Genomic DNA, 22,500 nt, shown 5'->3' with positions numbered 1-22,500 from the left:
TGGTGAGAATGTGGCTGGTGGGTGGTGTGGTGGAGAAGGTGGTTGGTCGTTGGCGTTGTGGTGAAGGTGGTTGTGGCGATCGTGGTTGTGGTGAAGTTGTTGGTCCAAAATAACGATAGGAAAGAAAAACGGCTAACTCAAAGATCACAGCCCTGTCCACATGGATAAATCCCATTAAACAACGGTGGGGAAATCTAACTGAACACGGACTTATCGGCATAACTGAACTGAGGACCTATATGGTGTTCTGCGAATTTCCACAGCCGTAACACTACCCCTCCCCTTTTTACAGACTCGTCCTGAGTCGTCGAATTTTCGTGTGCCATCATGTGTAAGTTTCCCCTTGTACGTTTTATCTTCGGATCCCTTAGTGCGACATTTAGTGTATTCGTGTCCCAAAAATAAGTAACCTACGGGCTGAGTAACTAACTGAACAAACCCACTCATCCAGACGACTGAAATAAATTGCTGGCGCTATGACACACATGCAGGGGGCGCAACTCATGTACAATTTCAACTTAACTTACCAACTTTACACTAATCCATGGCCCAGGACTGATGGACTCTGTGGGAAAAGAAAAGCACATAACAATGTCATTCCACAGACCATTTCGTGAAACAGGGAGCAGGCTACCCAAATGCAGTCTCTGGCTCATGAATCCAATGCAGGTGACAGGGAATGTGGCTGGGTGCTCAAACGCAGTACGAGGCCTCCCCCGTGAAGCGAGCGCAGTGAATACAAAACGATGCACGGGCTGCACCAATGCAGTCTCCGTGTGCGGCTGCCTGCAAGGCAGTCCCTGCAGAACACTGAATGGGCACTGACGCAAGCAAACAGAAGCAATGAACGGTGAATGGATAGACGGGGCAAATGCAAAGAACAAGGGCTAGCAGGCATGGGGTCAAGGCAAAGGCAGGCAGACAAGGCATGGCAAGGCAAGACAAGGCCGTTGTAGCAAAACAGGCCGGTGGTGAAGCTAACCGGCACAGACCTTGTAGCAAAACAGCCGGCAGATGAACTGACCGGCACAGGTCTTGTCGCAAAACAGCTGGTAGATGAACTGACCGGCACAGGCCTTGTAGCAAAACAGCTGGCAGATGAACTGACCGGCACAGGCCTTGGAGCAAAACAGCCGGCAGATGAACTGACCGGCACAGGCCTTGTCGCAAAACAGCCGGCAGATGAACTGACTGGCACAGGCCTTGTAGCAAAACAGCCGGCAGATGAACTGACCGGCCTCTTGTCTTGTCCTGCAAGTGTGTGGAGGGAGTGCAGTGGTGCTGGCCACTCAGAAGGCGGGCTCGGACCTACCCTACTGTCTCCCTCCCAACCTATCGCCTTTGCCTGTCTGTTCATATCCACTCTCTTAATTTGCAAAAAATCCCCAATTTAGCCCCAACTAATTTTTTTTTTAATTTCCCCCTCTATAAATCGTCTCCCTCACCCCCTTTATTGTTTCTGTCCAGCTAACCTATCGTGTCTCCTAGCCTACTCCCAACCCCTATGTTCCCTTCCTGGAGGGGAATAAGGGAGAGCTAGTGTCCTGTTTCGAGGCCCAATTAAGCCTCAGAATGGTCTCCTCAGATCTCAGCGATCTTTTTACCCAAAGTGGGTCCAGCGGCCCACAACGAGAGCGAAGGGATGGATGGTGCGGAGGGGTACACTTCCTAATCTACCCTAACATTATTAACTTTAAACTACCCCGGGGCTTTCCAAAAGCGCCTCTCGCTTAAACTGCTGGTTCTATAAACCAAGATTCCCGTCGCCTCGGGCCTCGCCCTCAAATTTTCCCTCATGCCCTTGCACGGTTTTGTGGCTGGGACGCGTGGCTCCCTTGGCAGGAACCTCCCTCTGCCGATTCTACAACTATGGCTCCCTCGGGCCCTGCAACTGCCTCCAAGCTTACCAGCTCCCTAAACACTGGGGAGTGCCCTCCATGGCTACTCCCCTGAAATGCTCACGTGGCAGGCTGGCGCCTCGGGCCCCTTCCCTGGATGCCCGTGCCCAATGCACTGCCCACGCATCCAATGCCGCCCCGGGCCCCGCATCATGCGTGCCCACCCATGCCCACTACACTATCCCGGCCCCCCATGGACCCTTGGCCTACCGTGTCCGACTAGCCCGGTGCCCGGGGTACCCACTAAGCGATAATCACCGTTCGCAGCCACGCTCCCAGCCCGTCAACAGGGCTGCTGCACCCTTCCAAACGGGTTTTAAGGCGACGTTCCCACGAACAACAAAACGACCTCCATTTTGTCAATTTGACTAACCCACTAACTCACTTTACACTGACCCCGGGGTCCCTTGGGTGGGAATCACTCCTCCCCCCAATCACTCATCGCACCATGCATACATACCACATTCACTCCATACACTCAGGCTCGCTGGCCTCACTCACTCATCAAGTACTTTTTCCATTCTCTTCTCACACATCGCTGATCACTGCCATTCTTCTGACTGCATCCCCTAACTACCTCGTGCTCCCTCGTCGTCCCTTAAACTAGTAGCACATCCTTTTAATCTATGTAGCAAAGCTACGTCCCCTCTACACATTCACAGCCTGTCCGTGTCTCCAAATATTATTCCCCATTTACCATCCTAAATCTGAACTACAATCCCTCTAACTATTCCATTCCACGGGCCCCATGAGGACTTATCCCTGCCCCATGGAGCCGGTCTTGCTAAGCTAACCCTTCCCTCTAACGAATTGTGTCCTGTGCCCTGGGCCAGGGGGTCTTTCACCCCTGCCCAGGGAATCCTGTTCACCCGAAGCGAGGCTTGCTTTTTTTTTAATGCGAGCACCAGCGCGGCAACTCGCAACCTGCGCTCTTTCCTCGTGACGTTATGGCAGCTGTTCGCGCTTAGCGCACCTCGTCCCTCCTCGGACGGTACAATCCTGCAGGGATTTCCCTCCTGTCGGATTCCGACCATGCAGCCATGACGTCACCCTGCGCATTAAAAACAAGCCTCGCGTTTCGAGGGACTCCCCACGCAAACACATGTGCTCTACTCGTCGGAGCTTCACACACACTCGCCTGGAGAACCCATCCGGTCCAAATTCACATCCAGCCTACCTTCTGTCCGTCCACGGGATCGGCTAATCCACCAGAGTTTTTCCATCACCAAAGATCCAAGAGTTTTTCAAATGATTCTTCAGCATTGATTTATGGGGCAAAAATGATATATAGCACAATATCTCAAAAGATTATGGATGGATTATGACAAGTTTGTGGATGAGTTGGTTAGGTGACAAGAACAAGCTGATTAAATTTTAGTTTCAGGTCAGAATCGAGATCCATCTCTCAGTGGGATACAAAAGGTAAACTAATCAGCCTGGCGGAGGTATGTGCTCTACTGGGTGCCCTTCATGCTTAAATTTTTTTGATTAGTGTGCATATTTAAGAAAGATGAATTTATGGAGAATTAACTGATAAAGAGTAACAAGAAACTGTTCTCTCTCTTTTTCTTTCACAGATTGATGCTAATGCTGTTCATGAAGTCCAACTGATTCCGTTCATTATCATAAGCACTATTTCTGGACTCCTCATCTTTTGTATCCTTGTTGGCATTTTGGCAAAGGTAAATGTGAAAAAGTAGTTTATTTTCTCATGTTGGAAAGGATATCCATAACTATAAGAGGTGTGTGTGTGTGTGTGTGTGTGTGTGTGTGTGTGTGTGTGTGTGTGTGTGTGTGTGTGTGTGTGTGTGTGTGTGTGTGTGTGTGTGTGTGTGTGTGTGTGTGTGTGTGTGTGTGTGTGTGTGTGTGTGTGTCGTTATCTCCATTTGAGCGGGTGGAATGGAGTCCTCCCATAACTCAAAGTATCCATCTCCGCTTGGGTATGTGATCACATTTCATAGACCAAGCTGTTCAACTTTTGTTGTTCTTGGAGTTTTGTTCCGAGGGCTCTTTTCATGATCGTCACTGGACCCTGGACTCCCTCCAATTGTAATTTGTTTATGTTAATATTCCCGGGGATGGTTTTTAAAATCTCATTGAGGTTCTTCTTTGTTATTCCTCTTGCTTCATTTACCATTGGTGCAATTTTAATGCTCTTAAGCTTCCAGGATCTCTTGATTTCATTTTTGAATTCCTGGTATTTTATCATTTTAATGATTTCTGCTTATTTAAGCCAAAATCTCTGAGTACTGATATCTCATTCAGCAATGCTGTCTTTTCCTTTTTGTTCCTGAGTACTATGTCCAGGTGCATGGCTTTGTTTTCCATGTTCACACGCGATGGGATTATACAGTGCTTTCAGAAAGTATTCACTCTACTTGACTTTTGTCAGTTTGTTGTTTTCCAGCCTGAATTTAAAATGGATTAAATAAAAAAATTTTTTATCACCAATCTGCACAAAGGCCCCATAATGACAAAGTGAAAAAATGTTTTTAGAATTTTTTACAAATCAATTATAACTGAATAGCTGCAATGTGTTGCGTCACTAAGTATTCAACCCCTTTTTGATGACACTTCAAATTGAGGTCAGGTGCATTCATTTTCCTTTGATCATTCTTGAGATGTCTCAACAACTTGATTGGAGTCCAGTTGTGGTTAATTCAATTGATTGAACACGATTTAGGAAGAAACACACCTTTCTATATAAGGTCCCACAGTTGACAGTGCATGTCAGAGCAGAAACTCTACCATGAAGTCCAAGGAACTGTCCGTAGAACTCCGAAATAGAATTGTGAGGAGGCATAGATCTGCAGAATGATATAAAACAATTTATGGTGTTGAAAGTTCCCAAGAGCACAGTGAACTCCATCATTAGGAAATGGATAGAATATGAAACGACCCAGACTCTTCCTCAAGCTGGCCGTTCAACCAAACTGAGCAACTGGGCAAAGAAGGACCTTGGTCTGAGAGGTGACCAAGAACCCAATAACCACCCTGACAGATCTACAGAGTTCCTTGGTTGAGATGGGAGAACCTGCCGGAAAGACAACAATCTCTGCAGTGCTTCACAAATCTCGGCTATATTGGACAGTGGCCAAATGGAAGCCACTCCTAAGAAAAAGGCAGATGATATAAGCATGCCTGAAGTTTGCAAAAGGCATGTGAATGTCTCTGAGAGCATGAGACAAAGGATTCTGTGGTCTGATGAGATGAAAATTGAACTCTTTGGTCTGAATGCAAAATGCTACATCTGGCAGAAATCGAGCACAGCTCATCATCCATCTAACACCATCCCTACCGTGAAGCATGGTGGTAGCAGCATCATGCTCTGGGGATGCTTTTCAGCAGCAGGGACAGTGAGATTTGTAAGGATAGAGGGAACAATGAATTGAGCCAAATACAGGCAAATCCTTGAGGAGAACCTGCTTCAGAGAGCAAAAAGACCTGATGATCTCTTTCATGATCTATCTCTTTCAGGAGAACTGTGCTTCCCTGCAGATGGACCTCTGGTAGCTTGTACATGTTGCTGTTTTGAGCCTGGGGAGTAACTGCTGAAATCTATCTGTCCAAGTTCTTCATGACATCTTCATTCTTTGTTGCTTTCACATTTCTTTGTAATTATCTTCTACAATTCATTGTAATTCTTGTTTTTTTTTTTCTCTTTTATCTCTATTCCTCTCTTTCATAATCTATCTCTCAAAGGAGAAGTGAATTATTACAGAATTTTTTTTGGAAGGCTCATTGACTGCGCCTGGACGGGTTTCACGGCTGCACCTGGGTGGCTGCGCCTGTAAGGCTCACTTTGCTGCTCACTTATTGTCAGGTCAGGCCAGTGAGATCTGTGACTTGCTACAGGTATCATGTAATCCTGTACTAACCTGTTTCATTGCCAGGTTGTCAGTGACAAAACCGTGTCTCCCACCAGGTTTTCTGGTGAAGACGGTGTATGGATATGGACACGCAGAAGGATCAAAACCAAAACCTGTCAAAGAGCAGAGGAGCTCCGTGTGAGCCAATGGACATCCATATCTAGTGCCCATCTGTGTCTGTGGATGTCCTGCATTTGGGTTACATTTTTTAGGAAGTTGGTGGGAGGATTTGCACTCCGGCCACTGTATAACACTTCATTCCGCAAAACCCACAAATCTGAAAAGGAAATCTGAAAACCCACTCTGTGGGAGTACCGCTTGTGTTGCTGCCCTATGCAAGAATTGGGGAAAAGCCTTCAGGACCCCCCATATTCCTTGATGATAGGAGGAAAATTACAGGGTAAACCTTCAGTGTCAGATTGCGGTGGTTTGTGGTGGAGTGCTGCTGAGGTGTCGACCACCAGACGGCAGTCTCCTTGGGTTAACATGAGGTGGTCCCTTAGGGTGGGTGCCTGGCATGTTCTATCTCTAAGAGAGGATGATCACCTGTCTCTATTATCATCGGAGCTCAAACGTTTGAACATCAGTATTGCAGAACTCTGAGGTTCAGACACCAGATAGTGGCGAGATCATGGCGGGTGGTTATGCCTGCTATTGGTCTGGTCACTCTGTGGTTACCTTGCCCAAGGAGTTGCTGTAGCTGTGTCCATTAGGCTGACTCCAATGATAATTGTGATAACACCGGTCAACGAGCGTATTATGAGACAAAGGATTCATCACTCCTTGAGTGTCGTTTCCCTGATCTCTGAATATGCTCTGACTGAGGCGAGTGATCTCACCGTGAAGGACGCATTCTATGGTGTGCTCGAGTCTGTGGTTATTCAATGCCCCAGGCGAGATACTCTTCTCATATTGGGGGATTTCAATGCATCGACTAGAACTGATAGGGATGGTTGTTAGTCATGTGTTGGTCCCCATGTGTCTGGAACTGTGAACCAAAATAACACTAAGTTCCTTGAATTTGCAAGAAGTCATGGACTTAGGGTGGCTGGATCATGGTTTCAGTGCTCACAGGCTCAGCGCTGGACTTGGTATTCCAACTTTGGTGGTGTGGCAAAGGAGATTGACCAGGTTCTCGTTGATTGTTACTGGAGGAGGATGCTCAGTTCCTCAACACCGATCACAGGCTTGGAGCAACTCTGAAGTTTTCTCATCCTGCTTGCAGGGGAATTCGTGCAATGAGTTCCTTCAAGCCTGTCGCTCGGTGCACAGCAATTGGAGAGGAGGGTGGTTGGCTCTTGACAGAGGAGCCCGAATTGAAGGCTCGCTGTGCTGGTTAATTTGAGTGGCTGTACCAGGCTAATCCACCAGCTGTCGAGTTGGAAGTCAGGAGTGTTACAATCCTTCTTGCTGACCCTCAAATCAACTGTGATGCGCCTTCCTTTGTGGAATCACATGCTTCGGTGAACTGATTGAAATGGGATAAAGCTTCTGAGATCTGTGGCATCCATGCTGAACTTCTCAAGGCTGGTGGAAATGCTGTACTCGTGTCGTTGCATGCAGTTCTGTGCTCTGCCTGAAACACAGGCATCATCCCAACTGTCTGGAATATGGGCATTGTTGTCCCTCTCTGGAAAGGGCAGGGTGATCACCAAGACTACAACAACTACCAAGGGGTGACGCTGCTCTCAGTGCCGGGCAACGTCTTTGCTCGGATAATAATTCTTGATGGGAATCACCACCATCTGCTGAGCACCAGTGTTTATAGCAGTCAGGCTTTACACCAAAGAGGTCAACAATTTACCTTGCTCTTCGTGTCCTCGCCAAAAGCAGACGATAGTTTCGGCAGGCGGTGCTTTCAGCCTATGCTGATCTCTGCAATGCGTTCAATTCAGTGAATCGGGATGCCCTCTGGAAGATTCTTGGTCTTCGTGGGGTGCCACCAAAAATGATCAATCTGATGTCTGAACTATACTCTGGTACTTAGAGTGCTGTGAGATGTGGTGATACCATCTCTGACTTATTTCCAGTTGTGACTGGAGTTCGTCAGGGGTGTGTACTGGCCCCCAAACTTTTCATCACTTGGATGGACTGGATTCTGGGGAGGATGTTGGACACATCAAGCTGCGGTGTATCGCATGGGAATATCAAGAACTCTGACATTGATGTCATAGATGATGCCGTTATCTTTGTGGAAACTCTGGATATCCTTTTGGGGGCCCTCAAGGTGCTGAATGAGGAGTTGGAGCCACTGGGATTTCAGGTTTCCTGGGTCAAAACTAAGATCCAGGCTTTTCTTGACATTTTGGATGCTGCTGTCTTGTCTGTACCTGTTTGTGGTGAGCATGTTGAGGTCACTGAGAGATTCACTTCCCTCGACAGTGATGTTCATATCTCTGCTGGCTGTGAGCCAGAGGTCAATAGACATCTGGGTCGGGCCTGGGGAGTCGAGGATTCACTGGATCATGGGGTGTGACACTGCCAGTACCTGTGCAGGAGGTTGAAACTCCAAGTCTTCAGGTCCTTGGTGCTTCCAGTCTTGGTCTATGGATGTGAAACTTGGACTCTGACCAGGGATCTGCCACAGAGACTTCATTCCTTTGGGACCAAGTCTCTTCAGAGAATCCTTGGCTGTCACTGGTCAGACTTTGTGTCCATGGAGCAGTTGCTGAGAGAGACAAATGAGATTTGTTGCCTATGTAGTCCATGAGTGTCAGCTGCGGCTGCATGGACATGTGGCTCATTTTCCTGACTCTGCTCATCTGATTATCTTAGCAAGGGAGCCTCGTGAGTGGAGGAGGCCAATGTGCCAACCACGTTCCTCGTGGTTGCAGCACGTTGATCAGCATCTTATGGAAATATGGGGATGGGTCAGGCATCTGCCTGGGGGATGGCCATATGGAGGCCCCTGGAGTACCGGTGGAAAGTGGACACAGCGACGTGCTGTTCCGGCACATACTCCCATACCTGACCTGGCCTGATGGGTTTTGAGGGTTGTGGAGTAGCAGCTGAAACCCGAGTCCTATCCAGGTTCCTCCTGATGACTTTATCTTTTCCCTTTACTTCTTCGGGTTCCTTCTTGGTCTTCCGTTTCATTAGACTGCTGTGAATATTGATGTTCCAACAGGTCAATGAACCCAATCATACAGCCAAAGCTACACTGGAATGGCTTCAGAACAAGAACGTGAGTCATTCAGTGGCCCAGCCAAAGCCCATACTTGAATCCCATTGAGAATATGTGGAAAGACTTGAACATTGCTGTTCACTCATGCTCCCCATCCAACTTCACAGAGCTTGAGCAAATTTACACGGAAGAATGGGAGAAAATTCCCAAATCCAGATGTGCAAAGCTGATGCAGACATACATACCCAAGAAGACTCGAAGCTGGAATCACTGCCAACACTTCTACAAAATATTTACTGGGGGGAGGGGGGTTGAATACTTGTTGATGCAAGATATTTCAGCTTTCAATTTTTAATTTTGTTGGAAAAATTTCAAGTGAACACTTTTTTAGCAGTTGGAACTGCTGCCAAGGTCAATTCTGCATTTAAAATTTTGAAATTTGGCTCAGGTGAAGAGTTTTGTGAGGTTATCGTGTGTGCAGAAATGAAATAAACCACAAACGCTGGTGTCTCCGGGTGATTGTAAGCATTGGAATGTATCCAGCGATTCGTAGATATGATGATCAGGCATTCAATGATATGAGTGAGGAAAGTGAAAAAAACACTGTAGTTAAGAAACTGTTGTGGCCTGTTCCAACTCAAGGCATTGTTGAGCAGGCTGAACAAAATGGTGAATGAAGACCCCAGCAAGGTGGCCAAGGATGTGCCTGATATAGGATACATTGAAATAAGGTCGTTAATTCTCTTCAAAAGGGGTGTTTTAATTGACCCAAACACTAAATTTTCACTCATGCACTCCCTTGGCGTTCCACACGTATGCATGCAAAGTTTCAGGCTGCTACGTTTCATGGTTTTGGAGTTATCTCGGAGACACTGACTGACTGACAGACTGACACTGACATTTATTAGTATTGATACATACAAGCAAATACAACCCGTCACTTTGCTGACAGGAATATTTAGGGGGGTGAGAAGGAGGAGGGATGGGAGGGAGAGAGAAGGGGGGGCGGGAGAGGAAAAGAGAGGAGGGAAAGAGAATAGGGGGGAGAGGGAGAAAGAGGAGGGAGTGGGAGAAAGGAGGGAGGGAGAGCAGAGATGGGTGGAAGAGAGAGGAGGGGAGGAGCAAGGGGGAGGCAGAAGGGAGAGATAGGTGAGAGAGGCGAGAGGAAGAGGAGGTAGAGAAGAGGGAGGGTAGGAGAGAAGAAGAAGGAGGAGAATTAGAGAGGTAGGAGGGAATGGAGAGAGGAAGGAGGAGTGAGGGGATGGGAGGGGTAGAGGAGCTAGGAGGAGGTGAATGGGTGGAAGAGCTCTTGGCTTGTGTTTGGTCATGGGACTTGTGGAGAAGTGGAGGTGGGGTAGTGCAGGAATGAACAAAATAAGGCACGTTAAAACAGCTTGTTAATAGAGCACGTGGAGACTGTCTGGAGATGGCCATAGGGGGTGGAGAGAAGATGGGGTTTGGGAGGAGGTAAGTGTGAGGGGAGGTTGAGGGAAGGCATTGTGATGGGAATGGAAGGCAGCATGAGGGGAAGGGAATGTGGTGTGAGGGGGGGGGAAGGCAGCGCGAGTCGAATGGAGGGGGAGATAGTGTGAGGGGAAGTGAAGGTGGCATGAGGGGAAGAGAAGAGTGATAAAATGCACCCAAACAGCAACATTTTCTTTTTAACCGCCGGGTTCTATATAAAACTGTGTGGGAGCATTTAAAAGCCACGCTATCTACCTGGTGAAGGCCTGACTGCATGCATGCTCGCACATGCAGCAACCCTCCAGTCGGTTCACTCGAATATGATTTGCACATGCTACACTCTGGGGAAACCATTTTAAATTCAAAACGAAACTGTCCATCCTTAGCAGTCCCCTTAACAGAGGGGGAGGGGTGTGGAATGACGAGGAGGGTGAGGGGTGGGAGAGAGATGCAGGGTTGGGAGAAGGAGCAAGAGGGGTTGGAGAGATAGGCAGAGGGGTGGGAAGGAGAGAGAGAGGGGAGGGGTGGCGGGAGAGAGATAGGGAGAGGAGTTGGACAAAGATAAGGAGAGGGGTTGGACAAAGATAAGGAGAGGAGTTGGAGAAAGATAAGGAGAGGGGTTGGAGAAGGATAGGGAGAGGGGTTGGAGAAGGATAGGGAGAGGTGTTGTAGAGGGACAGGGGTTGGAGAGAGGAAGAGGGGTTGGAGAGAAGGAAGAGGGGTTGGAGAGAGGAAAAGGGGTTGGAGAGAGGAAGAGGGGTTGGAGAGAGGAAGAGGGGTTGGAGAGAGAGGAAGAGGGGTTGGAGAGAGAGGAAGAGGGGTTGGAGAGAGAGGAAGAGGGGTTGGAGAGAGAGGAAGAGGGGTTGGAGAGAGGAAGAGGGGTTGGAGAGAGGAAGAGTGGTAGGAGAGGGGAGGGAGGGGTTGGAGAGAGGAAGAGTGGTAGGAGAGGGGAGGGAGGGGTTGGAGAGAGGAAGAGTGGTAGGAGAGAGAGAGAGAGAGAGAGAGAGAGAGAGAGAGAGAGAGAGAGAGAGAGAGAGAGAGAGAGAGAGAGAGAGAGAGAGAGAGAGAGAGAGAGAGAGAGAGAGAGAGAGAGGTGTTGGAGAGAGATTGAGGGGTTGGAGACAGAGATTGAGAGGGAGGAGACAGAGAGAGGGAGAGGGGACTGAAGATGAGGGGAGGGGGAGAGGAGGGATTCCGGCAGATGTAACGTCTTGTTCAACATCCATCCGAGAGATGGCACACACATTGATGAATCACCCTGTCTGTGAAACACTGGGATGACAGTTTATAGCCGAGTCAGAATTCAAACCCAGGCAGAACAGTTTAGATCGAGCATGCGTACCTCTTGGCTATCCTGCCATGATGCCCTTCATTCCGCAAAACGCAAAAAAATCTGAAAACCCACTCCGTGGGAGTACCTCCAGCGCAGCTTCCCTTCGCAGGGCAGCTCACCGGATGACGGGATTGGGGCAAAGCCTTTGGGACCCCCAATCTTTGATAGGAGGGAAACCACGGGGTAACATCCCTGGGTCAGATTGCGGGAGAGTGTGTCGGAGTGGTGCTGAGGTGTCGTCCACCAGACGGCGGTCTCCTTGGGTTAACCTGAGGCGGTCCCTTCGGGTGGGTGCCTGGAATGTCCTATCCCTAAGAGAGGATGATCACCTGTCTCTGTTATCATCTGAGCTCAAGCGTTTGGACATCGGGATTGCAGCTCTCTCTGAGGTTCGGAGACCGGATTGCGGCGAGATAATGGTGGGTGGTTACACCTACTATTGGTCTGGTCGCTCTGATGGTTACCATACCCAAGGAGTTGCTGTAGCTGTGTCCAATAAGCTGACCCCAATGATAATTGAGGTAACACCGGTCAACGAGCGTATTATGAGATAAAGGATTCGTCACTCCTGAGGTGTCATTTCCCTGGTCTCTGTTTATGCTCCGACTGAGGCGAGTGATATCACCGTGAAGGATGCATTCTACGCCACACTCGAGTCTGTGGTTGATCAGTGCCCCAGACGAGATACACTTCTAGTCTTGGGGGATTTCAATGCATCGACTGGAACTGATAGGGACGGTTATGAGGTGTGTGTTGGTCCCCATGGGTCAGGAACTATGAACCAGAATAGCACTAAGTTCCTTGACTTTGCAAGAAGTCATGGACTTAGGGTGGCTGGTTCATGGTTTCAGCGCCCACAAGCTCATCGCTGGACTTGGTATTCCAACGCTGGCAGTGTGGCAAAGGAGATTGACCATGTCCTCATTGACGGTCGTTGGAGGATGATCCAGAACTGCAGGGTCTACTGGAGTGCTCAGTTCCCCAATACTGACCACAGGCTTGTTGTAGCAACTCTAAAGCTGCACCTTAAATCCTGGAGAATGGTACCATCCCAGCCGAGGCTGGATGTTGCCAAGCTCAGGGATGAGAGAGTAGCTGAGGAGTTTGCGAACAGGCTGAGTGGACACTTGGGGGGTCTGGGTGCTTTGGGGAGTCCTGAAGAGTTGTGGAGCGCCTTCAAGACCACCGTCCTTGATGTTACCGGTGGATGCCTTGGAGCTCACCGCAGGGCAAAGAAGAATTTTGTCTCTCAAGGGACACTGGATACCATTGACCAGAGTCGCAGGGCCAGGCTGAATGGCAGAGCTGAGCTGTTCAGGGAGCTGAGGCGTAAAACTGTACGTGCACTGAGGGTGGACAAGGAGGCCTATGTGCGAGGAATCTGTGAGGGGGTAGAGCATCACCTGTGGACAGGTGATTCTCGTCCCGCTTACAGGGGAATTCGCGCATTACGTTCATCCAAGCCCATCCCTCGGAGCACTACAGTTCGAGCAGAGAGTGGTAGGCTCTTGACAGAGGAGTCTGAAGTGAAGGCCCGCTGGGCCGGTTACTTTGAGCGGTTGTACCAGGCTGATCCCCCAACTGTCGAGTTGGACGTCAAGGGTGTTACAATCCCTGTTGCTGACCCTCGAATCAACTGTGGTCCACCTACGCTTGTGGAAACACGGGCTGCGGTGAACCAGTTGAAACGGGGCAAAGCTCCAGGGATCTGTGGCATCCATGCCGAACTTCTCAAGGCTGGTGGAAATGCTGCACTCGTGTCGTTGCATGCAGTTTTGTGCTCTGCCTGGAACACAGGCATCATCCCAACTGACTGGAAGAGGGGCCTTGTTGTCCCTCTCTGGAAAGGGAAGGGTGATCGCCAAGACTGCAACAACTACCGAGGGGTGACGCTGCTCTCAGTGCCGGGCAAGGTCTTTGCTCGGATAATTCTCGATAGGGTTCGCCACCATCTGCTTGAGCACCAGCGTCCAGAGCAGTCAGGCTTTACACCAAAGAGGTCAACGATTGACCGTATCCTTGCACTTCGTGTCCTCACCGAACGCAGGCGAGAGTTTCGGCAGGAGCTGCTTGCAGCCTATGTTGATCTCTGTAAAGCGTTCGATTCAGTGAATCGGGATGTCCTCTGGAGGATTCTTGGTCTTCGTGGGGTGCCACCAAAACTGATCGATCTGATGTCTGAACTCTACTCTGGTACTGAGAGTGCTGTGAAGTGTGGTGGTACCTTCTCTGTCTTATTTCCAGTTGTTACTGGAGTTCGTCAGGGATGTGTACTTGCCCCCACACTTTTCAGCACTTGTATGGACTGGATTCTAGGGAGGATGTCGGAGAGATCAAGTTGCGGTGCGTCATTTGGGAATGTCAAGATCTCGGACCTTGACTTTGCAGATGATGCAGTCATCTTCGCGGAGACTTTAGACATCCTCTTGGGGGCCCTCGAGGTGCTGAATGAGGAATCGGAGCCGTTGGGATTACGGATTTCTTGGGTCAAAACTAAGATCCAGGCTTTCGGTGACATATTGGATGCTGCTGTCCTGTCTGTGTCTGTTTGTGGTGAGGATGTTGAGGTCGTGGAGAGATTCACTTACCTTGGCAATGATATTCATGTCTCTGCTGGCTGCGAGTCAGAGGTCAATAGACGTCTGGGTCGGGCCTGGGGAGTCATGGATTCACTGGATCATGGGGTGTGGCGCTGCCGGTACCTGTGCGGGAGGACGAAAGTCCGAGTCTTCAGGTCCTTGGTACTTCCAGTCTTGCTCTATGGGTGCGAGACTTGGACTCTGACCAAGGATCTGAGACGGAGACTTAATTCCTTTGGTACCAGGTCTCTTCGGAGAATCCTTGGCTATCGCTGGTCGGATTTTGTGTCCAACGAGCGGTTGCTGAGAGAGACTCGGATGAGATTTGTTACTTGCATAGTCCGTGAGCGTCAGTTGCGGCTGTATGGACATGTGGCTCGTTTTCCTGACTCTGATCCTGCTCACCAGATTCTCTCAGCGAGGGAGTCTCATGAGTGGAGGAGGCCAGTGGGGCGACCACGTGCCTCATGGTTGCAACAGGTTGACCATCATCTCAAGGAGATGGGGATGGGCCTGGCATCTGCCTTGGGGGATGGCCAGACGGAGGCCCCTGGAGTACCGGCGGAAAGTGGACGCAGCAACGTGCTGTTCTGGCACATGCTCCCATACCTGACCTGACCTGCCATGATGTGGTAATTCCTTTCTTTGTAAGAATAAAACCATTTTTTACTCATTGCAATCATCTCATTTATTTTGCCTTCCTAACTCCCGAGATGTCTCTACAGAGAATTGTGCTGCGGTATCACCACGGAAGCTTGTCAAGATCAAAGATTCAAGAGTGTTCCAAGCAAGCACTCCAACAAAACGGTTGAAGAAATTTTTTTAAATGAAACATTAAATTTTTCGATATGGATCTATCAATGTTGAATTAGCAGGTTCTATAATGAAAGAAGATGATACAAAAAGGGGAAACGTCAAAATTAAATTCCACATTTTTAGCGAGCGAGCCACTGCCCGAGGCAAATAAGGGGGCCAAACACTGGGGTGTAGGGCCCCAACTTTGTCGATCAATATATTCAGTGAAAGTGCGAATACTTTGGTGTGTTTGGCCATGGCTTGGAAATGAACAACCAAGCACTTGTATAGCACTCACCAAGTGGCTTAAGCACTGAGGTAAGCACTCCAACGATGGTAGATAAGGAATGTCTGCTTGCCAAGCAATTAGCAATCGCCAATCAGTCATATCGACACCATGCATCCAGAGATGCCCGGAATGTCAAGTAATGTCTGAATTGGACAAATGAACACTTTTTTTTAGCAGTCAGAACTGCTGCTGAAGTCAATTAAGACGTTTCAATTTTGAAATTCGGGTCAGATTAAGAGATTGTCGAGGTTATGGCATGTGTGGAAATGAAAAATAACCATGAACGTTGGCGTCTCCAGGCATTTATAAGCATTCTTCCGGTTCTTGGGTTTGGAGCATCGACACGTCTCGTTCAGGGCTCTCTACTGACGTTCTCAAAGTTAAGTTTCCGGTCGTTATCTGTCCTGTTTTTACTGTTTATTCTCTCACTTACATGTTACTGTGTGTTCCTATTTCGGTTTTGTTTCAAAAATCGTGCTATTTTGTGAGATTTTGTCGACTTTGTCTTACCGGACACTTGAGGCCTACCCTTGAGGCTTGAGGCCTACCGGTTACCCTCCGTGTACGATCATGTTTTGTTTTTTCTCCCCATTACCTTCAATTTCTATCTTCCCCACTTTCCTAACATCCCCCCAACTAATCCCTCCCAACGAATCACTCTATTTCTTATCTTAAATAATAATAAAAAAAACGCTACTTTTCTCCTTCCTCACTCACGACTCTCGATTCCTCTTATTCGTATTCCTCTTCTTCTTCTTCTTCTTCTTCTTCCCCTCTGCTTCTTCTTCTTCCTCGATTTTTTTTCTACAACACTTCCATGACCTAATCTGTTGAAAACTCTCTCAAACATTAATAATAATAATAAAAACGATCTCTTATAATGCTTCGTCTTCCTCCTTCACGCGTGTGGTACTCTTTACTGTATCATAATGCACGACTCTTCTGCTATTTAAACAGACTGCTCTCAATTCGACCTTTCCTTCATACCTTGCTGAAAAAATCCAACTGTTATAGCGTTTCTTCTCTCCATTCTCTGGATTCGCCTTTATTGCATCCATCAAGAATTGTGTTAAATCGCATCTCTGACCTAAAACTTTTTTTTAAAACCCCAGTTTGCTATGAATGTTTGCTTTCCATCAACCATTCTTTTTTGCCAACTCACCCCTCACTCTCAAAGCAACCATCACACCCTTCTCCCTCCAAGCCTCCTTCTCATCTCTCTCAAAAACTCCCCCCTCACCTTTCTCCCACCATTCATCCCCCTCACTCATCCTTCACAAAGTTGCCCCCCTCTCATCCACAAAGCTGCCTCCTTCCACTGCCCTCTCACCTCCATCTCTTCACTCCACCTCCTCAAATCCTCAACTGCCTTCTTCCCCCTCTCTTGTCCCCCCTCCCCCAGTACCACAGAGCCTTTTCTCCTCCTCATCCGGCCCCTCCCCTACCTATTCTGCAATCCCCCACACTCTTTCAACAACCCTCCTTACCTCCCACCCCCTCGTCCCTTGTCCTACCCTCCCCCCCCCCCCCCCCCCCCGCTCCCAAACCCCCCTCCCCTCCCTCTTCATTAAAAGTGTGGACCTCAAATATCCGGGGCCTTCACTCAAACCTTTCAGATCTTTCCAAACAGGTTACCACTGACAAACCAGACATAATCTGCCTAACAGGAACTTTCCTCCCCCAAGACGTGTCTGACACCCAAGTATCTCTCCCTGGTTACTCCCTCCTCCGGTACGACAGACCTGATCCTCGTCCTGGTGGAGGATTTGCTCTCTTCATCAGACTATTCCTCTCTCCATGCACTGCCCTCACCCCCCACACCCCCAGGAATACCTCTTGCTACGGATTTCCCTCCACTCCAACCTCATGTTGATATGTGTACTGTACCGTCCACCAAACAGTGATGACTCCATGAACACCTCACTATCCGAAAACATGGACCAACTTCTATCTTCTCATCCAAACTCTCTCTCTTCCTCATATGTGGCGACTTCAATTGTTATCATGCCAGTTGGCTCGGTGTGGGTACCTCTCTCACCTGTCATGGCACCTCAGCAAAAGCTTTCTGCGACTCATTGAGACTGACTCAATCGGTAAACTTCCCTACCCGAATCTCAACCAATCTCCATCTCTTCTGGATCTGATTTTAACAAATTTCCCTGACAATATCTGCTGCTCTTCCTTCGCTCCAATCGGTTCTTCTGACCACGTCCTTGATAAAATGGACATGCGGACATCTCTCTGGCTATTATCAGAGAACCACCTCACCGCCGTCGAGTCTGGCATTTCACTCAAGCCGACTGGCAGGGTCTCCAAGCAGCCCTCAAACTTATAGACTGGTCTCCTATCGCTACTTTCTCCAACATCAACTCATCCTAGGAATTCTTTCAAAGAAACTTGCTCTCCCTCATGCACAGATTTATCCCCTCTCGTCTTCAGTTGTCCTACCCTTCCTCCCGCCATTGGTCCACTGAAGCTTGTGGTGAGGCAGTTGTCCTGAAACAACTTGCCTTTCCCTCATGGAAAGCAAACCCAACTGAGGGCAATCTCAGTTCCTTCCATAAAGCTCGGAACAAGTGTGTATCTACCCTCAGGAGAGCCAGAAAACAACATCTTTCTCATCTCAAGTCTGAACTCTCAAACCTCTCTCCCTCCTCATAATCCTGGTGGCATCTAATCAAATCTGTTTCTGGTGTATGTTCCCCCTCCATCCCCTCCCGTACCTCAAATGGCCGCATTGCTGATACCGCATGTGAAAAAGCTGAATGCCTAAACTCAGTGTTTGCAGCTAAATCTTGTGTCCAAAACCCATCACTTTCTCTACCCTCCTTACCCAGTCGCACCCAACTGTCACTGGACTCTGTGTCCTTATCTCCTGACAAGGTAGAGAGCTTGCTGTTAAACCTCGACTCAGATTCCAAATCCGGTCCAGAGGGCATCAGCCCACGTGTCCTCAAAGCCTGCTCTTCTGCTCTTGCTCACCCTCTCTCTGTTCTATTCACCCTCTCGTTTGCTCAAGGTCATCTGCCATCTGCTTGGAAATCAGCAAACATCACTGCCCTGCACAAAAAAGGTGCAAAAACAGATCCCTGCAACTCCAGACCAATCAGGCTTCTCCCAATCATCAGCAAGGTTATGGAATCCATCATCGCTTCAGACATCAAATCCTTCCTCTTCTCCAATGGCTTGATTTCTGATCATCAATTTGGTTTCAGACCAGGTCACTCTACCCTGGATATGCTGCTTCTGCTCTCCCAACAATGGATGGAGGTCCTCAATGCCAGACAGGAAATCCAAGCCGTATCACTGGACATATCACATGCTTTTGACACAGTCTGGCACCCTGCCCTGCTCACCAAACTCTCTTCCTGTGGTATCCAAGGTCATCTCCACTCATGGCTCGCAGACTTCCTCTCCTGTCGCAGTCAACGTGTGGCCCTAAATGGAGTTCTTTCATCCCCCCTTCCTGTCCAGGCTGGAGTTCCTCAAGGTAGCGTTCTGGGCCCTGTTATTTTTCTGGTTTTCATCAATGATCTCTCCGACTCTCTGGAAAATCCTCCATATCTCTTTACTGATGACTCCACCCTCTGCCGTACCATCGGTCATCCCTCAGACCGGCAAGCAGCAGCTTCTTTGCTCACTGCTGATCTGGATAAAATCACAAACTGGTCCAACACATGGAACATGTCTTTCAATCCAGACAAATCTCACACTCTCACTATGTCTCTTCAAAAGGACCATTTAGAAAACCCCCCATCCACTTTCTCAACAATCCTCTGGAAGAAGTCCTTTCTTTCAAGCTTCTGGGTCTCACTATCTGCCATGATCTTTCCTGGGAAAGCCACATTTCAAACATCGCCTCCAAAGCCACTCGCCGACTTGGAATCCTTCGTCGTGCAAAGTCCTTCCTCGGCCCACCTGAGCTCCTGACCACTTACAAAGCCTTTGTCCGCAGCCTGATGGAGTACTGCTCTCCCCTCTGGGCTGGTGCTTCTGCCTCCCACCTTTCTCGGCTTCACGCTGTAGAAACCAAGGCATTTCGGATCATTGGCATCTCCCGCAATGAGGCTGAGTCTTTGGGCTTCTCACTCAATCACCGCAGGTTGGTCGGTGGTCTTTCTGTCTTCTACCGTCTCCTCTCCAGCCTCGCCCCCCCCCCCCGCTCTCTGTGATTTGTCCCCACCACATTTCCGCAGGGCGCTCAAGGTCCGCCAACTACCCCCTTCTGGTAAAACTACCAAAATGACGAATCACTGCTCACCTTCACTCTTTCATTCCTCTTTTTTCCTGCCTTTGGAATAAACTCCCTCACTCTATTCATTCCCATTCTTCCTTCCAGGCCTTTAAAACAGCTGTTCACCACCACCTCTTATCATCCCCCATCCAAATCCTTGATCTTTTCTACCCCCGAGAATCCACCCAAGCCCACCTCCTTAAAATTCCCTGCTTTCCTTCCTGAAAGTCCCTGTAATGTCCATCTTCTATTCCCCATGTTCCCCGTCCCATCCCTCTCCCTTCCACAGATCTCCTAATGTCTCTGTTCCCCTCTGTTTTGTCCTTCCCACTCCCTCCCCTCTTGTCTCATGCCCCCCTTGATGTGTGTTGTGTGTTCGCTCTCATACGAGCCTCGACAAGGTATACAAAAAAAAATTCCAATGTATCCAGTGATTCGTTGGTATGATGTTCAGGCATTCGGTGATATGAGTGAGGACAGTGGAAAAAAAAACTGTTGTTGAGAAATTAGTTGTGGCCTGTTCCAAGTCAAGGCATTGCTGAGCAGGCCAAAACAATGGCGATTTAAGATCCCAGTGAGGTGACCAATTATGTGACTTGATAATGGATAATTAAATCAGGCTTTTAATTATCCTCAAAAGGGGTGTTTAAATTATCCCAAGCACCCAATTTTCATTGATGCACCCCCTTGGGGTTCCCTTTGTATGTTTGCAAAGTTTCAGCCTGATAGGTTTTATGGTTTTGGAGTTATGGATGAGACACACACTGACTCACTGACATTTGCAATTATAAATTTTTTTATATTTATTTTTTAAAGAAGAAGGTGCTTCCAACCAAAAGTAAAAACGACATCGACTCCGTAAATTTGAACATAAAAGCAAAAGCAGACCCGGTCTCAGGCGACATTTCACCAGCTTCACAGCGAGCTTCCTCAGGCACAATAGACTCCGATCCTTGGCACATGTCCGTTTAATCCCCCGATCCCCGATTCTAACAGCAAAATAATTGTCAAGTCACATCATCGATGGGGTGCTCTGCTCTTTTGTTTTTTTACTGACATGTGATCTGGTGTTGTATGTGTGTGGGTGAGCACGTGTGTGCGCTTATTGTTTTTGTGTTTCCAGGGCATGAACACGGCTGCTTTTGTGTCTGGGTTGGGCATGAAGAGGTGTTAGTTGTGGGATTGTTAGGGTTCTCGTTGGGTGTTGTGTACATGCGGATGTGGTGTTGGAATTGAGTGTTGTTTGTTGCTCGCCTTATCCATCCATTTGCACCATCCAGTTTTCACCATTTGCATCAGAGGTGTGTATTGTGTGGGTATGTCCACCGTCTCCCCAGTGAGGTAACCTCCCCGCCCCGGCACTTCACCTGCCATGCTTCCAAAATCAACCTGTCGTTTGTTGGATGTAATGTCGAGGACACGGGTCCCATTAATGTGAAATTTGTGGCCAGATTTCAGGCAATGACATGCTATGCCTGACTGTGTCTCCTTTCCAAGCCGAATTGCTCTATCATGTTCATCTCGTCGTTTCAAATTTCTTCCAGTTTCACCAAAATAGAATTGGTCAAAGTATTCACATGATGAATGGTAAACCACTCCAGAATTATCACCAGTTGGTATTGGGTCCTTTCGTTTTGACATTACATTACGGTGGGTGTGTAGAGGCTTGTCGACTACACCAATTCATGCGCCACGTACTATCCAGCCAATCTTTTCAGAAAGGCTCGGGTAGTGTAGCAGTACACCGTGCCCAAGTGTGTCTGGCTCCTTCTGTTCTGTCCGTTTTGGCTCTTTCAAGGTGGGGAGTATCCCCTTGCTGTACCCATTTTTGAGCAGGACTCCTCCAACTAATCTGATTTCTTTCATTGCCTCAGCTTTGCATGATGACACAATCCATGCTTGAGCTGCTCAGGTCCGTGCTGCACTGCGTTTGTGGGAGATTGGGTTACAGGAGTTAAAATTCAGTAATCTGCTGGTGTGGGTTGGTTTCCTGTAAACCGAAGTCTTTTGGGAGCCATCAAGCTTGCAGTGAACCTCCAGATTGAAAAAGGCCAATTTGCTAACCCTAACCCTAACCCTAACCCTAACCCTAAGCAATATTTTTCAATTTCGATTGTGAATTTAATGTTGTGGAATACCCGGCCAAGTTATCAAAGTAGGTGGTCTACCATGTCTGTGTGCACAATGGCGAAGGTGTTATTGACAAATCTGTTCCAGTAACGTGGGAGCCAAGTCTCATGAGACTCCCCTAATGAACTACGTCCACCTAACTAACTCGTGCTCCCCGTCATCCCTTACTTGAATGCACGTTCCATTTAACTCTACGTAGCAAAGCTATGTCCCCACAATATGTTCCATGTCAGTCCTTGTTCCCAATCTTTTCTAATTGCTAACCAAAATTCCCCGAACTCATGCTCCCAGGCCCACATGGAGGACTGGTCCAAATGCCCCCATGGGACCGGTCTATCTAATGCTATAGCCTTCCACTAATGAGTGCTCCTTTGCCCGGGCGAGGATGTTCACTCTGTCCTCGCTGGGCTTCGTTTTTCCATGAGTAGTCTTGGCGAGCCTTCTGCCTCGAGTGGGGTGGTCAGCAGCGCACCATCGCCTTTTAATCAAATCAAATACTTGCATTGGCTATTTGCCGATCTCCCACATGAAACACCGTGTTTGACACTCCCACCGTTCGCGCTGCGGGATCCCCACTGACGTCACTCGCATACGGGCCACCCCACGAGCTTCGCCACGCCCACTCTTACACTGGCCATGTTGCACCATCCGACAGTCACGGAGCCGTTTCCATTCATGCCGGCATCACACGAGCACCACACCACATGAGGGCAAACGGTCTCCCAATACATTGCATGGTCGGCCGGCCGCGCTACCCAGTACACTTTGGGGTACGCTCCTCTGAG

At 48.6% G+C, this 22,500-nt stretch overlaps 1 protein-coding gene across 6 annotated transcripts in view; it reads left to right on the top strand.

Annotated features, from left to right (window-relative positions):
- LOC147029275 (integrin alpha-9-like) overlaps window positions 1-22,500 on the top strand; it is a 262,737-nt gene that overhangs the window by 222,957 nt on the left and 17,280 nt on the right. For 2 of the 6 annotated variants that reach the window (XM_085872219.1, XM_085872216.1), the window contains 2 exons: window positions 3,476-3,554; window positions 4,206-5,594. The exons of 1 other annotated variant lie outside the window; for it this stretch is intronic. In XM_085872219.1, the coding sequence (XP_085728345.1) occupies window positions 3,476-3,554; window positions 4,206-4,330 (204 nt within the window). In that variant the 3' untranslated portion in view covers window positions 4,331-5,594. 3 more of the 6 variants (XR_015055845.1, XM_085872218.1, XM_085872217.1) reach the window with 3 other exon arrangements.

The sequence above is a fragment of the Eptatretus burgeri genome, chromosome 3 (assembly GCF_056783735.1).
Source record: "Eptatretus burgeri isolate ZD-2024b chromosome 3, Ebu_testis_v1, whole genome shotgun sequence".
Classification (NCBI taxonomy): Eukaryota; Metazoa; Chordata; class Myxini; order Myxiniformes; family Myxinidae; genus Eptatretus; species Eptatretus burgeri.
This window is presented reverse-complemented; position numbering and strand designations above follow the sequence as displayed.